This window comes from Petromyzon marinus (genome assembly GCF_048934315.1).
Source record: "Petromyzon marinus isolate PM22_M1 ecotype Great Lakes invasive population chromosome 84 unlocalized genomic scaffold, UKy_Petmar_22M1.pri1.0 chr84_unloc.3, whole genome shotgun sequence".
Taxonomy (NCBI): Eukaryota; Metazoa; Chordata; class Hyperoartia; order Petromyzontiformes; family Petromyzontidae; genus Petromyzon; species Petromyzon marinus.
Window position 1 is genome coordinate 764731 of NW_027422640.1, and position 23349 is coordinate 788079.

Here is a 23349-nt window from a genome sequence, read left to right on the forward strand (position 1 = left end):
ACTGCTTCGTCTCTGTTCAGCTTCGCTATCGCTACGCTCTCTCCACTGCTGGCTGCTTCTCTTCTTCAGCTCCGCTATCGCTACGCTCTCTCCACTGCTGGCTGCTTCTCTTCTTCAGCTCCGCTATCGCTACGCTGTTTCCAAGCTCCGTCTCCAACTCTGTCTCCCAAACTCTGTCTCTCCAACTCTCTGTCTCCAAGCTCTCCACACTTCAATTCCCCGCTGTTCACTCCAAGCTCTCCAACTTCAACAACCTTGCTCCAATTGCCGACCCCCCAATTTATCCCCGCTCTCATTACTCCCCAATTAATTAGTCCGTGTCCCAACGACGCTCCGCATCGTTCGAACCTGTTTCTCCTCCAGACCTTTAGGTGCCACTCTAGCCTTGGCAACAGCTCCAGCCAATCACAGCCGTCCTTGGTTCACCCAGCTTAATTGCCCTAATATAACCTGCACTGTATTTGCCTTCGCTACAGGCTGACCCAACATAACCCGTAGTGTCTGTGTTATCATGTAATCACGCTGAACACATCTTTGAATTCAAAGGGAAACCCATGGAGACGCGACCGCTGCACAGGCGTTAGTTCAGGGTTTTGCATATATAGATCTCGCAACCAGTCCGGATCATCTCCATCACCCGGCAACATCTCACTCTGTCCTGTTGCCAAACACGCCTCCCCTTCCGGACCCGGCGCTGCCGTTGCATGCGCCAACGTTGTACCCTCCAGAATGACGACCGATTCGTGTCCCACGTTTACAATTTGTATTAAAGGGTCGCAATTTGCCGGTACAATAGTCAAAGCCCCTACCAAAGTGGGCATCCGTGATACAGCATTTGAGGGCGTCAGCAATATACCCTCCTGTTGCTCGCCGAAAGGCAACTGTTTTTTAAAGCGCAGCGGCACAAGCATCTGCGTGCCAGGCGGAACGCGAACGGTGCGGCTCACCACGGCCTGCACCACGGCATTCGCAACCGCAAGCTTAAAAGACGTTCCCAAAAATTTTAGACATTTTTCCGATGGCAATTCCAAACACCCCTTTCTCTATAGAAATTCTAAGTGGCATCCTTTGCAAATAATCCGTTCCCAACAAACACGGTACCGCCAAGGCCTTGGAAACCAAAATATTCCCCGTAACGCTCACTTCGCCAATTTGATTCGTCGCGACCATACAACCCATAATACCGAGACTGCCACCATTTGCTACTATGCACGGCCCATCAACCGGTTCTAGGGCCTGGGGCAAAGTTGGCAATAAGCAAAAAGTTTGTAACGAGATAAGGGTCGCAGAAGCCCCCGTGTCAACAATAACTCTGACCATCACCCCTTGAATAAGTGCCATCACATCCGACGACCCCGGCGCAGCTCCCAAAACACGATGCACCAACGCGCCCCACACGTCCTGACCGTGCGCAACATACGAATGAGATGTGAATGGGTGAGATGACGCAGATTGGTGATGTGGAAAGAGCGGCCGTGTATTGAATGTATCGCGACTCACCCGGAATCCTCGGTCCTGGGAGAATCCTCGGTTGTAGCTGGTCGGCGCCCTTGGAAGGCCGCCCCTGCGCCACCAGCAGTCGCGGGCAACATGTCCTCTCCGTCCGCACTCGTAGTACATCCATACACCGCGGGGCGACGCAGCATGCCCGCGGGTGGCACCCCGGCCGCCGCTGCAATCGGCGGTGCCTCGCCCACCGCCACCGCGCTCTCGGACGCGGCAGCGCTCAGCAACAGCAGCTGCGCACCCACCACCGCTGGCTCATCGCGGAGGTCCAGGTTGACTTTGATGTTCCTGGCGATCTGTAGAGACATGTCATCGTCGTTGTTGCTGTCAGGAAGCGAAAGGACGACTCGTAGCTCCTTGGCCAACTGCAAAAGCTTCTCCTGCAGCAAGGAATCCAGGGCCTCCTGGTCCATCGCCAGGTATGCTACTTGAGCGAGGGCCAACAGCGCGCTGCGGAATGCAAGAGGGGATTCCGTGTCCTCCCGCTTCCTTTGCTGGAATCTACGTTTGGCGACCGACCGCGGCTCGTACACCTTGCTCATTGCCGCGAATGCCCCATCCAGTGTTGACCTGACGGTGGCAGGGAATCCATTAAATGTCGCCAAGGTATCATCATCGAGGGCCGTCGGCAGTGCCCGCAGAGCGGCACCCTCAGTCCACTCCAGAGATTGATAAGCTGCTCGGAACCGTCTTGTAAATGCCGTCCAATCCCCAACTTTGGCCTCGAACCGCTGCACATGAAGTCGCCGTGCTGTTCCCGATGGTGGTGCTTCATCGTCGTCGGATTTCTCCAATCGCTCCGACCCCGCGGCAACATCTGCTGGTCGACTTGACACCGTCGGTTGCATCTGGTCCGATGTCACAAAGCGGTTAAACGCCTCCGTCAATGTCGCCATCCTGGCCTCCCACTGGGCCATGAGGACTCTCCAATCACTCGACGGTGCGGGGGTCTCGGCCTCGCTCGAACCGCTGTCTCATTCTCTAGACTCTCGTTCAACCAGGCCCTCCGGAGGAGTATCGGCCACTTGGCAGGACACGGGCAAGTACGTCCTCGTCGTTGCTGTCGTCGGATGAGTCCACCGGCACGTTCTTCTTCTTGGCCGCCTTCCTTGACATCTCGGCATGGTTCGTAGTCACTCTGACACGAAATGTAGTGTTCGATTTCACTCGGACAACTTTTGTCTTTCTTCGAACACCGCTTTATTTACAACTTTCAGCATGTCCTCAATATTTTACAGTATCCATGTCGTCACGGCTCGCTCACCGTGCTTCACTCGACTCGCTCGCCACCTTTGTCTCTCCACTCCCCATGATTACTTCGCTTACTCCGTCGCTAACTTCTTTGTCTCCGCTCTCCGCTATCACCGTCGCTATGCTCACTCCACTGCTAATTGCTTTGTCTCTGTTCACCGCTATCACCATCACTATGCTCTCTCCACTGCTAACTGCTTCGTCTCTGTTCAGCTTCGCTATCGCTATGCTCTCTCCACTGCTGGCTGCTTCTCTTCTTCAGCTCCGCCATCGCTACGCTCTCTCCACTGCTGGCTGCTTCTCTTCTTCAGCTCTGCTATCGCTATGCTGTTTCCATGCTCCATCTCCAACTCTGTCTCTCAAACTCTGTCTCTCCACTCTCTGTCTCCAAGCTCTCCACACTTCAATTCCCTGCTGTTGACTCCAACTTCAATTCCCCGCTGTTCACTCCAAGCTCTCCAACTTCAACAACCTCGCTCCAATTGCCGACCCCCCAATTTATCCCCGCTCTCATTACTCCCCAATTAATTAGTCCGCGTCCCAACCACGCTCCTCGTCGTTCGCACCTGCTTCTCCTCCAGACCTTTAGGCGCGACTCTAGACTTGGCAACAGCTCCAGCCAATCACAGCCGTCCTTGGCTCACCCAGCTTAATTGCCCTAATATAACCTGCACTGTATTTGCCTTCGCTACAGGCTGACCCAACATAACCCGTACTGTCTGTGTTATGTAATCACGCTGTTTCCACTATGCACCTTCCTACTCCACTACACATGTACACTAATATACACACTCTCATATATGAATATACACACACTCACTCACATGTACACACTTTACACACCCCTGTTTGAGTCTGCAGTTTTAATGTGACAGTATTTTTTTACATGAAAATGAATGCAAGGAATCTTCATATAATAAGGATTCACATTCATGAGGCGCAATTCATCCAGTGATATGAGTGCGCCATGGACAAATTAGTGAATATACGCATGTATGTGCGTTATTTACTTTCGTTACTGTGTGTGTATGTAGGTGTGTAGACGAGGAGTAGTAGTGTCGTGATTAGCGCTACGCTACGCTATGAACCCGGCGTCCCGGGTTCGATTCCCGCTCACGACCAACACCGGTGACGATTATCTGAACCGGACCTGGGCCTCCCTCTAGGTCGACTCAGCCTCAAATGAGGACCTGGTGCGGTGTGTAAACATTGCCACTAAGGATACAAAGGCGGTCGGGGTGGTGTAGGTCACTGTTGTATATGTTGGTTGTGAAAATTTTGATGAAAATAATACAAATTAAATGAAATTTGGAATTTGCGTAATTATCCGCAATTATGTTAGGTGATGCAATTATGCGCATAAATTATGCTAATTCGAGATATAATCATATTCATTAATGCTCGTGTGTGTGATTATGCTATTGCAATCCGTTATTATGATTAGGCCCCGCCTCGCTGACGAGGGTCGGATTATCAATCGGAATAATACAATTCTTCGTATGAAGTTATACAGGTGCTGTGAGCATGCCAGAGTCAGCTCGGCTTCCTTGTTTAACTTCGTATTATCGATCGGTATAATACAATTATTCTCGTTTTAACATTTACTGAGTGTATTAGTGTGTTTATGTCAGGTCTCCAAATTGAGATCTCAACGCAGAATACAGTTCTTATAAATAAGATTATTACGCACGAAATCAGGAAGGACACACGCAACCACTTCTGCGTTAATCAATTTTATTCTAAACAAAACTTTAACATAAGGATATGCGAACTCTCAAGCTCGGAATTTTCAACACAGCATCAACACAGTAAACATCAACGATTGCGTTGTTTCACTTTGACAACTGCACATATCATTAATTCCACTGCGTAACGCGAGCTTAATTGGTGATAGGGAGAGTCGTTAAAACATGCAGGCACGCTATTCTACACAAAAACCTTAACACTCTAATATGGAAATTTTTGTACTTGAAATTGTCAGCATAGTACTACAGGCAATGTTCATTTCATTGATCCATCTCTTCAACCCTCAATAATCACGTTGTTAATTGGGTAACGGAACAATTGATTGCTTCCTCTGGGTACCACGAGCATATGGAAAATACGAATAAAAAGTCCTTAGTAGTTCATCCGACGATATTCATGCGAAAAGGCAGTCAAAACAATTATTATTCTCAAAGGCAAAAGTATACGTCAATGGATTCATCGGCAAGATTATGCCATTAAAAGAAAACGAACGACTGAGATACTTCTAAATGACCGTATCCACGTAACTCAATAGGCAGCAATGTTCTTCACGATCAGCACCTTGGAATGTCACTCTTCTTGATTGTCCCGATATGCGTGTTGTGTGTCTTCGTGAAACAGACGCAGGGTGATGCGTCGTGAGGGTGAGAGTGTGGGGGGAGGGTTATACGAACTGCTTTGTTCTCTTGCTCGGGGCGTCGGCTTGGCTGCTCGTGCTGGCAGATACGGTCTCTTTCCACTGATGTAGTAGCTGCGCCGCACGTGCTCTCTGTGGAGATGCTCGAACGCGCTCTTTGCTGGTTCGCTGACTCTTTTGCTTCCATTGCTGGATGAGCCAAGTCAGCACACGCTTGGCTGCTGGCAGCTGGCACTCAATGTAGAATAAAAGTCTTTTAGCGATATTTCTTTCAGCTCTGAACTCACACTCGGTGGCACATCGCTACTCTGCCAGCCTCGCATCCTCGGTTGATCGCGGGGCCCCCTTGGAGCCTGCCGCTCGCCACCCTCTTCTGGCGCTTGCTGAGCTGTTGTCTTGTTGAACTGTCGAGTGTGCTATTGTCGCTCACTCTCAAAACTTGAAAATTGTATTTGCACACCTCTTACACAACTCTGATAGCTTAGTATGATACAGCTTATCGCAATCCTCGATTCTGCAAGCGACTCAAAACATCAGGATGAATGTATAATAACTTTTAGCGATACTCTGTCTGCCCATGCCGAACTCAGCACCTAACATCCCCTCGCCCCTCTTCTCTGCGGGACACAGCACCCATTGCTAATGTCTCGAGGCCATGCCTCGGAGCTGGCTTGATGTCTTCTTCCGAACGCTGTCTCGCTGTCCTTTGCGGAGCTTAAATGTGAAATTCCCTCTCCTCTCTCCGCGTCTCTTGCGAGAGAGAGAAAAAACAGATGCCCTCCCCGTCCGCTGTCTCACCGCGGTCGCGCGCGTGATTGCCCCCCTCCCCTCTTGGTGACCCCGGGCGGCTGTGTTACATCAAACAGGTTTGTTTGTGAATTGTCCTTTGGCAATCTGGAGATTTTGCAGATAGTCGCTAACCTCTCTTTGCCCCGGAGGTTATTATTTATTTATTTAAACGACCTTTTTACGATCTCCCGTTGCTGTTTGCTGGTCCTTGTCGTAGCGGTGTTTATTTATTTATTTATTTCGGTTACTATTTTAAAAATATCGGCAAATATTATTATTGATTTTAATTGTGGAAAAAGGGCCATATACAACACCACCCACCCCCTCGTGTGCCGTTCCGGCCTTCATAGGTGCTCGCTAACAGCACTTGCCCCTACAGTCTGTTAAGGCTACACGGGGGATCTTTGTCTTTTTTGTAAGATGAGGTCTTGCAAAACAACACCCTTATGAACACAAACACGTTTCAGATTATAAAGGTACAGTGCAGTAGAAATGAATGGATGATTGTGAGTAAACTCCTTTTTGTGAATGCCACCTATGATATATAAAATGTCTAACACAGAAGCATTGAACAATGAGCAGCTTTGCTCATGAACGTGTGTGCTCTGGTCACGTGCACCGCCATTGTGAGTGTCCCTCACTCACCGCGTGTTTGACTCCGCGGTTCCCGTGGGCTCAGTGAGTCAGCGCTGTCCCTTCCCCTGTCCACCCGGGTTTAGGCTGAGTGAGAACGAGATCAGAGACAGGGGACTCCAACTTTTAGCCGACGGGATGTTGGAGAGAGAAGGGAGTTTGGAGACGTTAGTGTTGAGTAATTTCCTGATGCACACACACTAATATAGGTACACCTAAACAAATATATACACATATACGGACACAAAACACAAATATACTCACTATACCATAATAATGTATTTAAACGTCGATTATAACTTAATTTATATGCACTCATCAATTAAGTTATTAGCCACACTTATTACAGCACTGTTAACCACTTAAATAACAATACAATTACATATTGACTTAAAGCTTTCGTGACTGCAGGAATTCATACTCTTTAGGTTTTTCGGTAAAGTCATGTAGATAGAAAATAATATTTGATTATTTTTCTATCTACGTGACTTTACCGAAAGACCCAAAGAATAACAATGCAATTACCATTGTCACATTACCTACTATAACCAATGATATTGTTTCAACTATATTGTGTTAATACAGTAGATCATCGATTATCCAGCAGCATCGGAGGGGAGGGGTACTGGATTTTCAAAAAACACCAGATGATCACATTATTTAAAATAGCTTGTTTTTGCACATTCTTGAATAAGATTATGTTTTTAGGTGTTCTGCATATATATTGACTGTTTCAAATAGTTTACGATATAAAAATCGCTTAACTAAATATACAAAGACAAAATAAATATCTTGCTGTAAATAGTGACTATTTACTGTACCACACTCAGCACTCCAATATCGAAGACTCTGCATGGGGTGATGTGCGTACAACGCTCTTGTTCAACAACTTGTGTTAGACATCGACTTGTGTTTGACAACTTGTGTTTGACAACTTGTGTTTGACAACAACAACAACAACATGTGTTTGACAACAACATGTTTTTGACAACAACAACTTGTGGTTGACAACAACAACTTGTGTTTGACAATCGCCGGACTGATGCAGCCTTCAGACCGGTGCTCTGGCGAACGCCGAACTGCACGCAATTTTCGCCGGATCAAGCTGTATATTTACTCTTTCTATTACTGTAGTTGTTAGTCATGAAAATGTATATAAGTGCAGTATTTTCATTGTTTAAGTTGTATGTAGTGTATAATATACTGTATATATTTTTTGATGCGGAAATGGGAGGATGTTCTGAGGAAATTAGGAATGAGAGGCTACTGGAAGAGTTGTTGTGGAAATGCCGATATGCAGGCCAGGTGCTAAGTTACCTTGTGCCAGACAGTTGTCACTGGGGGTTTCCTTTAATTACATTGTGATGAGATGTTACATGAAACGCTTTCAGATGTGACCGCTTACAGAATGATGCAATATCGAAGATAAATCATGATTATTTGATCTATATATACATACACAGAGATTCTACAGATAACTTTTAGCAGACTTTTGGGTCATGTACTGTTCGGGAACACCTAATGAAGACCAGAACGGCACATGAGGGGTTGGGAGGCCAGCACCACACTCAGCCAACTGATGTTTACTTACTACACCAGGTAGTAATTTAAGGCTGAGTCGACCTAGGTGAGGTCCATGGCCGTTTTAGATATTCATCAATGAAGTTCGCCGTGAGCGGCAATCGAACCAGGTTTGTGGCTCACTGTGCTAACCACTGCACCACTACTTCCCACGTGCATGCACACAAATATGCATGCACTAAGATACACATGTACCAAACACGTATAGAGATGGACTTACACAAATGCACACATAGTAGACATTCACACACACATCACATTCAACCCAAAAATCTAAACAGCAGTTGCTATTTGCAAGCTCCTATTAAAGTTGACACGAGGTTCATTTGTGCACAGTAGCCACAAACACGACCCTCAACCACTGTCCCATCAACCACCACCACCCCTCACCATCCCCCACTCTGTGCCCAGACCCTCCACCCATCCCCTCTGCCCCGACTAACCACCTCTTCTCTTCCTGCAGTCTGTATCTTTGTTCACTGACGGACAAGTCGGGTTCCTCTCTCAGTGTCATCCTCAAGGCCAACACAGGTTTGAAGATTCTCAGGTAAGCTCTGCTGTTCGTTTCTCACTTGTGCTCTGTGCACTAACTGCTAATTATTGGTGCAACGCGTTGTCAAGTAAACATTTGAATGTGAACACATTTAATCTTGCTGTCCTGCTTAATCGAGTCCACTTTAAAAATGTTTTACTGTAATCTTAACACATTTGTTTAGTTTAACACATAGGTTAAAGCAATATTCACAACATTGTTAGCAGATACATTAATTGAAAACATCTCCCTGTGTTCTCGATGAAAATGTACTTCACTTGTGTGTGATCCTCTCTTGTAACTTTGTGTTTATATAAACACAAACACTTCATATTATAAAGGTACAGTGCAGTATAATTGAATGGATGATCGTGAGTAAACTGATATTTGTGAATGCCACCTATTATATATAAAATGTCTAACAGAAGCATTAAACAATGAGCAGCTTTGCTCATGACGGTGTGTGCTGTGATCACGTGCACCGCCATTGTGAGTGTCCCTCACTCACCGCGTGTTTCACTCCGCGGTTCCCGTGGGCTCAGTGAGTCAGCGCTGTCTCTTCTCCCGTCCACCCGGGTTTAGGCTGCGTCGCAACGAGATCGGAGACAGCGGCCTCCGACTTTTAGCAGACGGGATGTTGGAGAGAGAAGGGAGGTTGGAGACGTTAGTGTGAGTAATGTCCTGATGCACACACACTTATATAAGTACGCCTAAACAAATATATACACATATACAGACACAAAACACAAAGATATTCAGTAGCATAATAATGTTGTATTTTAACGTCGATTTTAACATAATTTTTATGCACTTATCAATTAAGTTATTTGCCACACTTATTACAGCACTGTTAACCACTATTAAATAACAATACAATTACAATTGTCACATAACCAACTCTAACCAATGATATTGTTTTAAATTATATTATGTTAATATATTAGATCATCGATTATCCGGCAGCCAGATTTTCAAACACAACCAGATAATCGCATAATTATTTAAAATATCTTATTTTTGCATATTCTTAAATACGATTACATTTTGATTTAAAGCTTTCGTGACTGCAGTAATTCATATTTTTAGCTCTTTCAGTAAAGTCACGTTGAAGGGAAACAATAAAATAATAAAATATATAATGTATTTTTTATTGTTTTATATATTTTATCATTTATTGTTTCCCTTCAACGTGACTTTACCGAAAGAGCTAAAAATACGATTATATTTTTAGGTGTTCTGTATATATATTTAGTGTTATTAAATAGTTTGCGATCTAAAAATCGCTAAAAGTAAATATACAAAGACAAAATGAATATTCTGCTGTAAAAAGTGACTATTTACTCTTATTGGTTCTTTCGGTAAAGTCACGTAGGATGGAAATAATAAAATAATAAAAATAAAACATTACAAAATTATCACGACGTTTCGGCCACAACATTTACTAACCGCACTCACCACTCCAATATCAAAGACTCTGCATGGGGTGATTTGTGTACTATGCTCTTGTTAAACAACTTGTGCTTGACAACAACAACTTGTGTTTGTCAATAGTTGGACTGATGCAGCCTTCAGACCGGTGCTCTGGTGAATGCCGAATTCCACTCAATTTTCGCCAGATCGCACTTTATATTTTCTGTTTCTATGACTAGTTATTAGTCATGAAACATGTATATACGTGGAGTATTTTCATTGTTTAAGTTGTTGTATGTAGTGTGTAATGAACTGTATATATTATTTGACACTGAAATAAAGCATAGCTGCTTGTTTTGTCACGCACTTTGTGCCGATCGCCGGACTGGTTCAGCCTTTGGAGCGGTTTTACCGGTTTCATCGGATGTTGGAACCCAGATAGGCACGCTCTGGATATAATCAATGATCATCTGTATTTAATGTCATAGATTACAATTAAGAATTTTATATAATGAACGGCTGCAATCTTGACATTAATTGCCCACCCATACGTTTACATTAATAACACCACAACCTGACTCTTATTAAAGCCATAAATCACCAATGGCTCTTATTCGCCAACCCGATACATTTGAACATTATTTGATCCTTACCCAATATACAGTTTAAACTAGCCTTTGCCTTGTGATGGGTTACGTGGACATCTGTGAAAAAGAGCTTTTTAGCTTTTCAGATTCTCTAATATAAATAAATATTCAGATTTATATTCTGGCTCCTCTGCCTGTATCTAGTGGCCTTGCATGGACAAACGCGATTTTTAATACAAAATATTGCAGACCTCGCCAAATGCGGTGGGTTACGTTCCTGTAAAATGCCGTGTTGGACAAAGCCACATTAAACAATTAATAGACAAATAGGATTGCGTTCCTGGGTCCGAAATGATTACTCCCTCTGTTTAGCTGATTCTACGAGATTTCCACCCTTATTGTACTAAAAGGTGTTGAGTTGCTCTCCATTTCTTGTGAGTGTGTACACTTTTATTTTCCAGTTTCACCCCACTCAGTGCCTCTTCTCTCCCTGTAGTCTGATAGAGTGCTCACTGACGGACAAATCGATCCCAGCTCTCCATGACATCATGATCACCAACAAAGCATTGAGGAAGCTCGGGTAAGTTATGCAGCTTGTGTCTCATACGCGCTCTGATTGTTGCTACAAACAAAACAACTGAGATTCGTCAGTAACACTGTGGCCTTAGCAGGAGAAAATATGGAAAAGGCAACGTTTTGGAAATTGACCTTCACACCATGTTTGTGTGCTAAGAGAGCCATTGCCAGAAGTGGAGTGAGTAGTGGAGTGTATTCCAGTGCATTTAATATTCTCTTTGGTTCTTTCGGTAAAGTCACGTAGAAAATCAAATCAAATAATAATAATAGAATAGACGTTCCGATTGCAACACAAGCAACCATCATCAGGTAAGAATGAAAAAAATGGCAAACTTAGAAACACAATGCAACACAACACAGAACCGAACAGCACAACAGCCAACACCCCACCTGGTTGACCCCGCTCCTCGAAATAATGACAATATTCATTATCAGACCAATGAACATGACCAAACGACTGGAAATGCGCCTGATCTTAAATCTGCAAGATAAGCAGGCTTTAGCCTGGAGTGCTGAGATGGGTGACCACCGCACATAACCACAGGAGTTATAGGCAGCAGAGCTAAGTTGCAGACAACAGACTGCAGTGTGCAGCACAATCCACCGTTGTACTTCACTACGATCCTAGATCTGCAGTCCTTGCCATCACAGGCCTGCACTGACCCGCGTGGTGAAGTATGGTGAAACAGCTCTCATGGCATGGGGAGACCTTCATCCAGCATGGTTGTTGTGGGGGCTGCGTGGGTCTTTGTGTGAACCCGCGTCAGCGTGAACCTCTCTCTTGCTGCAGGGTGGATGGCACTCGCTTCAGTGAGGAAGGGAAGCAGGAGTTGAGGAGCAGATGGACTCACCGAGGAGGCCTGGATATTTAGATATAAGCTGAGAGGCCGTGCTGGCCCTGCAGCAGATGGAGCTGGTCCACGCACGACTTGAACAGCAGCCCGGCTCATTTTACCTCCACCGCTCCGATCGTCGACCCTGACTCTGAGACGACAATGAGCTGGGAGCTTTCTCTGTGAGCTCCACATGGAGCCAAGGGTGAACGCGACTCCAAGATGCTGATGAGTGTGGTGATTCCAATAATGTGTAATAATGTGTAAGTGTATTTATGAATATGTGGTATAGGGAAGCGATGTTGGTGGCATGTGGAAGGGGTGTCGGTGGCTTTTAAATGGTCTGGCAGCTCACCATTGTTTCACTGAGTAGGAATGTTTGTCATGAATGTGCGTACATAGGGGTGTGTATCACACTCATGCAGATATCCTCGTCTATTTATGTATGACTTCAATATTCACCCTCTATCTTTTTTATATTCATGCATTTTAACTTTCAGTTGCGCTATGATCGGTCTAAAAATAATCTTCCAAGCCGACTTCAGATATAAGAAATGTACTAACGATTGTTATAAAGTTGTTTTACTCTGAATTCTCTTTCATTGCTCTAATTGATTAGTTTTCGATTTTGGTGCCTCGGATCACACTTGCAATTGAAACTATCCAGGTTAAAAACCTGGCTAAACAAATACACTTGATATTTCTTATCTTTGATTATACACATCTGTATACCAAATAACAGCACTTCAGCCTCGAAATGCTTAACAACGTATCAATAATTCAATTTTAATGTATACATTTATTGGCAGACTGTCATTGTCTGGATGTGGTCTGGGAATGTTTATTGCTGTTGTTTTACTGCCTTTCCCAAGCTTGGGAACTGATGCAATTTGAACTTGCATACTTTTAGGTATTTGTTTAAGTAACGCCATGGTGGTGTGATGTCATCTTCCTCGCCTGGTATGCAAGAGTTCAGGGGTTGGATTTCGACCCTGACACCTGCTGTATAGTTGGAGTCTGCATGTTCTCTCCGTGGTCACTTGTTTTTTTTTTCCTCTGGGTTCTCCAGTTTTTCTCTCCATATTTAGAAACATCCGTTTACATGTATTTGCTGCTATAAATTTTCACGTGATAATCCACTTCCTCGAGCTATTATTAGTGGCTTGCTTCTGAAAAATTAGATAATAGCTCTGGGCCTTTCCTGGTAAGATAAAAAAAAGAGTTTAGTTTCATTTGTATATTTTAAGTGATTTGTTCACCTTTACTTTACTGTGCACTCTTATCGTGTTGTATTGTATTGGTTGTTGTAACTTTTGTCCTGTCTCTACTGCACTCATTGCATTACTCCAGTATAAATGTTCAGATTCTGCTATTAAGTGTAGATTTATATTTATATACTCAGCCTTAACTGAGTATCCATCGCAGTGTGTAAACATCAGCACTGGGGAGACAAAGGTGGCCGAGCGTGGCACTGGCCACACCACACCCTCGTGTGCCATGTCAGCCTGAATAGTTGCTAACTAACTGGACTTTCCCATACAGCTTGTGGAGGCTACATGGGGAATCTGTGTATGTTTCCTCGTGTGTGTGTGTGTACTGTATATGGGGGATCTGTGTTGTACTTGTGTGTGGGGGTAGCAGTGGTTTAGATGGTGATGATGAAACACGGGAACAGAGAAGAGACTCCCAGCGACTCCACTCCTCCGCTCCCAGTGTCAGCGCGTTGAGCTTTTGATGCAGGAGGTTTAGGAAATGTCCATTTGTCTGACTCCACTTGCTTCTCTTGCTTGTCAAGCATTCTAACTTCTCGCATGGACTACGTGCTGGAGAATACAAACTCGGTGTAACTCACAAGAGGACTCTCCTGGTTACTCATGCGGCGTTGCCATTTAAATATTTCAATGTTATTGAATAGTTTTGATATTGTGCGCAATGCTATCATCGACCATACTAATGGTGTCACGAGACTAATAACATAATGTTTGGATATCTCACGGTGCAGTGCAAGCATTTGTGTTCGATAGCGGCCCACAAAAGTGGATATCACAGAGCTACCAGTCAAATGCATTCCACTAACACTCGGTTTCAGACAGACCCATAAACTGAGATATCCGCAGACTCACATTTAGATATAAAGACTCATATAGACACAAAAAGACAAACAGAGAAATGTACTCACACTGAGCTAGAGACTTACAGGGATGCATAGACTCACACAAGGCACACAGTCTCGCTTCGACAAACACACTCACAAAGAGACTCATATCAACTCAAAGCTACAGACTCACGAAAACGTCCAGAGAATCATACAGAGAGCCCCCCCCAACTAGCACCGCCCACTATACCACTAGGGATGCCCATTCCATCATGAGACCCGCACACTCCCCAACGAGGCCCGCCTACTCCCTCACTTAGCCCAACCCACTTCATCACTAACCCAGCCCACTACCATTAAGATCTGCCAATTTCACAGCTTGCCACGCCCACTATACCACTAATCCCTCCCACTATTATCCCACTCCTAGTTAATTTTCTGATCTTTAACCGTCTGGACCACTGTTATTCTCGTCGTCTTGGTCTCCCTGAATCAACCCTCACTCTCCTCCACAAATACAAAATTCTTCCACACAAGTTATTTTCAATCTACCATTTATTTTTTACATTTTACCTCTCCTACTTCAACTTCACTGGCTTCCCGTTCACTACCGCTGCCTTTTAAAATGCCTGATGCTCATCTTCAAATCTTTCTAGGGCCTTGCCCTACCTCATCTTGCCCCTCATCTCCTTCCATGTGCCCTCTCGTCGTCTCCGTTCCCAATCTTCCCTGTCCCTCCATCTCCCTACGCCCAATCCTTCTCTCTGGACACCTCCACTGGAATAACTTTCCCCAGCACATTAAGCAGTCCCCCTCCTTAACCTCATTCTGTTCCTCTCTTAAAGCCTCACCGCTTCTCCATTTCCCATTCTCTACCCCTCCCTCCCCTATCATTTTGTCTTCTGTTTTCAGATGGCTGATGTAGATGCAGAGTAACAACTAAAATTTCACATTCAGGTGGTCAAGCCAGATAACCACGTCAAGAGTAGCGCAGTGTGTCATTGTCATGTGGATCGGACATTGCTTCATTGTATGTTGATTGGTCTGTTCTGGATGACCACAGTTGAACACTGGAGAGTTTTTAATTTTCCATTTGTGCATCAGCTATCTGCATCTGCCATGGTTTGTGCAGTGGATGCGGTTTAGGGTGGACCATGAGCTTCTTGGAAGATCAAACCCAGGGATCTGCCTTGGGCCTTTCACAAGGTGTTCGTTAACATCTCGCCACCAGATGAAGTGAACACCACTACGGTGTGCTCGGGATGGGTGTTCAGTCGTGATCATTTTAATCCATTCTATCTCACACCTGCCCACCGTGTCGTGGCAGTTTTTCTGTTTTTCCTGCATTGCATTTTTTATTTTAGAAAATATTTAATCTGGAAAATCCATTGCGATAGAATATCTTACGTGCAACGGTGCAAAGGAATATCAGGTGGAGCAGTTGCAGTGCTTAGATGCACCACACGACAAACCCATGGCCTGAAAGCAGTCGAGTGAAGAAGAATCAGTCCTGCCCCCCCTCGCTTCACCAACCCATACAGGGCATAATGGTGAAATATAGAAAAAAAGCATTTACTCGTTGGTTCTATTCGGTAAAGTCACGTAGGTAAAAAAGAAAATAACAAAAATCACGACGTTTCGGCCACAACACAAGTGGCCTTTCAGGTGAAGGGACCGTGCTGTCATGAGGACAGCGTTGGAGTGAAGACAGCCAAGCCCAGGTCGCGTCCTTTAAGCTATGTGGGAGGAAGCAAAACGCTTGACAAAGGAATTCGCATAAAAATGAGCATGATGTACGTAGGAGGTGCATGGGCCATGATGGACCAGGAGCGGGTGGGGACCATGACGGACCAGCAGCGACCGAATTCGCGAGCACAAATCAGATTTGAAACACGGCAGAACGAATTCTGCCGTAGCTGACCACTGTTACAACGCTGTGGGTGATCACGATATAGTTTTCTCCGATACCAAGGTTCTCTGCAAACCCACGGGTTTTTATCAGAGATTTGTCCACGAGGCAATTCAGATTTACAAACAGACACAATTTCAACCGAGAGGATGATTTCAAATTAAGCAATCATTGGAAAGATGTTCTAAATCAAACCACACATTAAACAAATTTTCAATGGTACAGTAATTTTTTCTTCAAGTAGTGGTATTCCAAACTTTCACAGCTGCATATTTCACTCCACACACTCACTCCACTCACTCACTCACTCCGCTCACTCACTCCACTCACTCACTCCACTCACTCACTCCACTCACTCACTCCACTCACTCCACTCACTCACTCCACTCACTCCACTCACTCCACTCACTCCACTCACTCACTCCACTCACTCACTCACTCCACTCACTAACTCCACTCACTCACTCTACTCCCCCCCCCCCCCCCCCCGCTGCTGGTCTGTCATGGTCCCCACCCGCTCCTGGTCCATCATGGCCCATGCACCTCCTACGTACATCATGCTAATTTTTATGCTAATTCCTTTGTCAAGCGTTTTGCTTCCTCCCACATAGCTTAAAGGACACGACCTGGGCTTGGCTGTTTTCACTCCAACGCTGTCCTCATGACAGCACGGTCCCTTCACCTGATGAAGGCCACTTGTGTTGTGGCCGAAACGTCGCGATTTTTGTTATTTTCTTTTTTACCTACGTGACTTTACCGAATAGAACCAAAGAGTATGGATCCTTGCAGTCACGAAAGCTTCAAATCTAGAATTGATAACCTCTACGGGGAGGGCTTTCACCTATCTGTTAGCGCTTTCAACAGACAACGGGACAATAAGTCAAAGCTCATCGAGACGCTGACCTTCCTCAAAAGATGCCGCGACAACAAGGTAATACCCATCGCTTTCACACTAACATCTGCTGCTGTATCCTCACCGAATTCTAAACAGATTCTGTTTAAGGCCAGCCTATCTTTTATCTCAGAGAGGATAAGACTACTCCGTTTTGACTCGATACTTTAGACAAGACTCTCCTACAAGCTCATTTAACGCTAACACAAAAATGTCACCTGCTGATTGGAACCACGTAGACAACATGACTGCTTCTTCTGCCGATTCACTTTCAGTCAAATACAAAGCTAACTTGATTTCTAAATTCAACCACCTATCGAAGAAGAACCCAGTCCCACATATAACAAAACTAGACGTTAACAAAATCGTCATTAATCAGAGTAGCACCCCGATTTCGGACAATCTGAAAACAGTACTGGCTAGAGGGCTAAATTTTGCTGTCACCCCGAAACATTCCTGTAGATATCATCTTTCAGGTCGATGCGGCCCTTAAAGGCATAGGACACATCCAAGCAGACGTTGCGAGAGCTGAAATATCCACTATTCCTAAGAATGCTAAGAAATGTTGATTTAAAGCTTTCGTGACTGCAGTAATTCATATTCTTAGCTCTTTCGGTAAAGTCACATTGAAGGGAAACAATAAAATAATAAAATATATATAAAACAAGAAAAAAATTCTCACGACGTTTCGACCATAACACAAACCATCGTCATCAGGTGTGTCGGTTTGCATACATTTATTTATTTTTAAACGGTGTATTTTAAACGGTGTTCTTTGTAAGCCATCTGGCTACCATGAGAGATTCGTTCATGAGGCTATCCACATATACAAGCACAGAGACAATTTCAACCGAGAAAATGGATTCTGGCTTAGCAATCATTGGAAAGATTTGATAAACCATTTCAGGTCTTAATTGATTGTTCACGCTTACAGTGGCTTTCAGACAGCATACATTAATTTTTCGTCTCCCCCCTCCTCTTTTCAGAACATAGATGGACTAGTCCTTCTAAATAAACTGCCAAATCGCTGCACGTGGCGCTGACGTTTTTTATAAATATATAAATGCACCGTTTAAAAATAAATAAATTTATGCAAACCGACACACCCTGATGACGACCGTTTGTGTTATGGTCGAAACGTGAGAATTTTTTTTATTGTTTTATATATATTTTATTACTTTATTGTTTCCCTTCAACGTGACTTTACCGAAAGAGCTAAGAATAATGCTAAGAAACCCATTAGCAACACAAGCAAAAATGAACGCTCTGAACTCGCGAATTTAAAAACCAGAAGTGATATAGTCATCCTCTCAGCCGACAAAGGCAACGCTACTGTAATTATGGATAAAGATTCGTACAACAACAAAATCCAGAACCTACTCAACGATGGAAGTTACTCAAACATTAAAAATGACCCTACTAATAGCCTAACTATAAAAACCAACAAGATCATCACAAGTTCGACCTCCCTAATCGAACCAACTAAACGTCCCTCCTTAAAACCTTCTGCTGCAAGACCCCCTAGATTCTATGGTCTCCCCAAGATTCATAAAGAAGGCACTCCACTACAACCCATCGTATCCACGATCAACTCCCCTACCTATAAGCTAGCATGTTTTCTGTCAGATACCTTGCTACCTTTCACTGGCAAGACCTCAGCAGTACTTAACTCAGCTCATTTGGTCTCTATGGTCAAAGACGTACTGTCCCCTGACGATATCCTTGTCAAGCTTCGATGTGGTCTCCCTGTTCACCAAGGTCCCGGTACCTGATACCATTGAAATAATTGAAAATTTGGTCCAACATGGACTAGACCCCGATACACCTGCGCTGATTAGACACTGCCTCACCAATACCTACCTACTTTACTTGGAATGGCAGCTTCTACAAACAAAATGAGGGTATCCCCATGGGTTCTCCATTATCACCAGTGATAGCCAATGTTTTCATGGAGAAATTTGAATCAGACGCCATCCAGACTTCCACCCTCAGACCTTCCCTGTGGAAGAGATATGTGGATGACACTTTCGTCATTTGGCCACATGGCCTCCCAGCTTTGAACCTTTTCCTACACCACATCAATTCTAGACATCCCGCCATCAAATTCACCATGGAAGTGGAGAAAGATGGCAAGCTACCATTCTTGGATGTTCTGTTTGAGAGGAGACCTGATGGCTCACTGGGGCATTCGGTCTACAGGAAACCCACCCACACAGATTCCTACTTGAAACCTGATTCCCACCACCACCCAGCTCAAAATAATTATCTCATCAAAACGTTATACCACAGGGCACATTGCATTTCGGACCAACACCACCTGACCAGTGAATTAAAACATGTACACCTGGCCCTCAAGAGAAACGGATACTCTGACCATACCATCCGCCAAGCTGTTTCTCCCTCCATACAGAAACAACCACTTGATACTCCGGTCAAAACCATCACTCTACCATATATAGCAGGCGTTACTAAAAAGATCTCCAAAATTCCAAACAAACACAAGATCCTGGTCCGGTTCAATACAGTGCACAAAATCCGTGACCTGATCCCATCCGTGAAGGATGTCGTTCCTGACTTACAGTACCCCGCGGTTTACAAATTGAGCTGCACTTGTGGTGATTGCTATATCGGGGAGACGAAGCGACATGTCTGACAGAATTCGCGAGCACAAATCAGATTTGAAACACGGCAGAACGAATTATTCTGCCGTAGCTGACCACTGTTACAATGCTGTGGGTGATCACGATGTAGTTTTCTCCGATACCAAGGTTCTCTGCAAACCCACGGGTTTTTATCAGAGATTTGTCCACGAGGCAATTCAGATTTACAAACACAGACACAATTTCAACCAAGAGGATGGTTTCAAATTAAGCAATCATTGGAAAGATGTTCTAAAACACTCACTCCACTCACTCACTCCACTCACTCACTCCACTCACTCACTCCACTCACTCACTCCACTCACTCACTCCATCCACTCACTCACTCCATCCACTCACTCCACTCACTCACTCCACTCACTCACTCCACTCCACTCACTCACTCCACTCACTCACTCTACTCCCCCCCCCCCCCCCGCTGCTGGTCCATCATGGCCCATGCACCTCCTACGTACATCATGCTCATTTTTATGCTAATTCCTTGGCCAAGCGTTTTGCTTCCACACAGCTTAAATGACGCGACCTGGGCTTGGCTGTTTTCACTCCAACGCTGTCCTAATGACAGCTCGGTCCCTTCACCTGAAGGCAACTTGTGTTGTGGTCGAAACGTCGTGATTTTTGTTATTTTCTTTTTTACCTACGTGACTTTACCGAATTGAACCAAAGAGTATGGATCCTTGCAGTCACGAAAGCTTCAAATCTAGAAAAAAAGCATTACTACAGATAATACATAGGAAGGCCTTTATCTAGCAGTACAGCAAGTGGGTCTGTGAATTCCATCTGGTTGCAGAACTGTGAGTGTTATTCTCTCATGTGCAAGGTGGAGTTTCTCCCGGTACTCCGGTTCCCTCCCACACAAAGCCAAACACCTGTTTCATGGAAATAGTCAGCCGTCCCAGGGCAGGCTTAAAAAAATTAGTCTTGGGATGCCAGTGATGTTATCGCAGATAGATGGACAACATTGTTATCATATTTGAAATTCTCTCTCTCTGCTAAGAGCACTCTTTCCCTCTCCTCCACACAAAAAGCTGAGACAAAGAACCCCTAATAGCCATACAGGCTCTAGAGTCAAGTGCTCTTTGGGAAAATGGCTCAGCCTATTTCTTATCTCGTAACACCCATGTCCCCAAAATGCAGCTCTCCCTTGAGCGCCGTCTTTAGCAAATACACTCGGCTCCACATTCTCCTTTACTGCATCAATCCATCTCTTTTCCAGCCTGTGTGATGTCCGTTTATAACCCTCTATCTGCCCCAACATAAGCTACTTGAGCATGTGGAGGCTGGGTATGTTGGCTAGATGACCCAGTCAACTCAAGTATTGCCCGTTGGAAGAGCTCACGTGATGTGAGCTCACAATCCAGCCTGGTTAAACCCAGGATGGATGGGCATAAGTAGGAGAGGGGGACGATGCCAACCCCAACTGCAAGCGATGATGAAATTATTTATTACAACTTTCATCAGCTGGCTGAAACCAGGCCACTGTCGGTTTTAATGGGGTCCGAGATGGACACCCACCACCAGAGTGGAAGACTCTCAAGCGCATCTTCCTGTGACCAAGCCACCATTACCTGACTCCCGATAATGGGAGGTGAGCCCACCGTTACTTGAGACTCGCAGCTTCCCACACCGCATTCATTGTTTTATTCAAAAGAAGAGCCACTCCCTGTTTTGCAGTTTCCAATCCCATGTTTAGGACTGTCCATGCCTCAGTGGTTGGTACTATGCAACCTACGACTAAAATGGACATCCAGAACGCAATGAGAAGAGGCACTCGAGAACAAGGAGACGAGGAAGTATGAAGAGGAAATCTTCAGCAGAATCAGGGGGGAAAAATTTAAAAACCTTAGTATAGCAGGGAGAGAGATCGCGGAGACACGGACTTTGGAGACAACTCGGTGTTTATTTACCAGCTTCACATTCCCTATTGCCATACTAAAACTGAAGGGCCTTTGCTATTGATGCCCGTAGGGTCTGGAATGCTATTGCCAATAAACTGCAACTTGAATCACTACCTATGAGATCTTCACTCAAAACTGCTCTAGAGGAGTTGTACAACCCTAGCTGCCACTGCTATTCAGTGGCCTAAAATATGGCTCTAGATTTTGGTGTTATAATTAATTTATGTAGTTTATTGTAAAAAATTCGGTCACAGTCCCTATGATCACTGTTACATTGGATTTATGGGTTTTATTTTGGTGATTTCGAAAAGGTTTTTTTTTGTTTTGGCCATGTTTTTGTTTATTGTAGTACGGAGTTGACTGATGGCCTTAATCTTAGTTGTCTTGTGGTTGTTGTTATTTTGACTTGCATCCCACTGGGATTTTTGCGCACAGCGTTGGTGTACGGTGCTATTTCAGGAATATTTTGATATTTTTTTCCTGTATTTTTTGTTTGCACAGTCACATAATCACTTTAAGACGTTTTCTTGTTCATGTTTTTTGTTTGTTGCGGTTGCACCCGATTCAAGAGCCGAATGGCTCACAGGGCTATACCAAATAAATGAACTATGAACTTATTATTGGTACTTACAACACACACGGCGTCGCTAGGCAACCGAGCGCGAGGAAAGGGGGGGGGGTAGAGATGGTGTTTCTTCATTTGAGTTTAGAAAAAAGTTGATTTGCAACTTGCAGCAACAAAAACATCATCGTCAACATAATGACTCATTCCTATTGGATTCCAGTTATGGGGGTTGCTTTGGTGACGGTGGTTACTACGATGATTGCTGTGGTGATGGTGGTTTGCTGCTAGAGTGAATGTGGTTTCTATGCTGTGATTGCAACTATGTTGATGGTGATTGCTGTATTGTAGTTGCCATATTGGTGGCTGTGGTGATGGTGGTTGTTGCTAGACTGATTGTGGTTGCTACGCTATGGTTGCTGACAGTGATGGTGGTAACTACGGTGATTACTGTGGTGATGGTGGTTGCTGCTATGGCGATGGAAGTTGCTATAATCATGGCGGTCTCTATGGTGACCATCGCGGTGATGTTGGTTGCCGCGATTGCTACGGCGGTTGCCGTGGAGATGCACGCAGTGGTCCTGGCAGTGGGGCAGATCCAGGAGCTCTTGGGCGAAAGACTCCTGGGTGCGAGTCCAGGACAAGATGCGAGACTCTCCGCTGGAGAACTCCGCCTTGAGAGATTCACAGTTACGCGATCAGAGCTGCCTCAACGCATCCAGGGGGTCCTGAGAGAGACACGGAGACTCGGGGACTCGCACAGAGACGCACGCAAAGACTCGCAAATAAACTCACCTCATGATTCACAGACTCGCACAGAGACACGGAGACACACGGAGGCTTACACAGAGACTCACAGAGACTCAGCTTCACGAGCAGCGCTGCCATTCGCTCACAACTCGCCCACCCGCTCACCCACTCACCCTCACACTCACCCACCAGCCAGTTACCCATTCACCACCCAGCCATTCACCTACCCCTTCACCACCCACCCACTCAACCGCCCGCTCACCCACTCGCTCACCCAGCCGCTCATCCACTCGCTCACCCAGCCACTCACTACCTAACCGCTCACCCCCTAACCCACCCACCACTCATCCACCTACCCGCTCACCCACTCACCACTGGCTCACCAACTCGCTCGCCGATTTGCTCACCACTCACTCGTCCACCCATTCACTCGCTCACCCACGCTCTCAACCACTCACCCACTCACCATCCACCCATTCCTTCATTCAGTCACACACTCACC

The 23349-nt window shown here is 45.1% G+C and overlaps 1 protein-coding gene across 5 annotated transcripts in view; it reads left to right on the plus strand.

Moving 5' to 3' along the window:
* The window catches only part of LOC142908432 (NACHT, LRR and PYD domains-containing protein 3-like), a 33012-nt gene extending 20339 nt beyond the window's left edge, over positions 1-12673 (plus strand). For 3 of the 5 annotated variants that reach the window (XR_012931755.1, XM_076059134.1, XM_076059132.1), the window contains 4 exons: positions 8607-8690; positions 9258-9344; positions 11169-11252; positions 12039-12673. Coding sequence is in view for 3 of the 5 variants with exons in the window: in XM_076059134.1 (XP_075915249.1) it covers positions 8607-8690; positions 9258-9344; positions 11169-11252; positions 12039-12120 (337 nt within the window). In the remaining 2 variants the exon portion in view is untranslated. Of the gene's footprint in view, positions 1-2613; positions 2632-8606; positions 8691-9257; positions 9345-11168; positions 11253-12038 lie in introns of those variants that run through there. The other 2 variants (XR_012931756.1, XM_076059133.1) reach the window with 2 other exon arrangements.
* The last annotated feature ends 10676 nt before the right edge of the window (positions 12674-23349 follow it).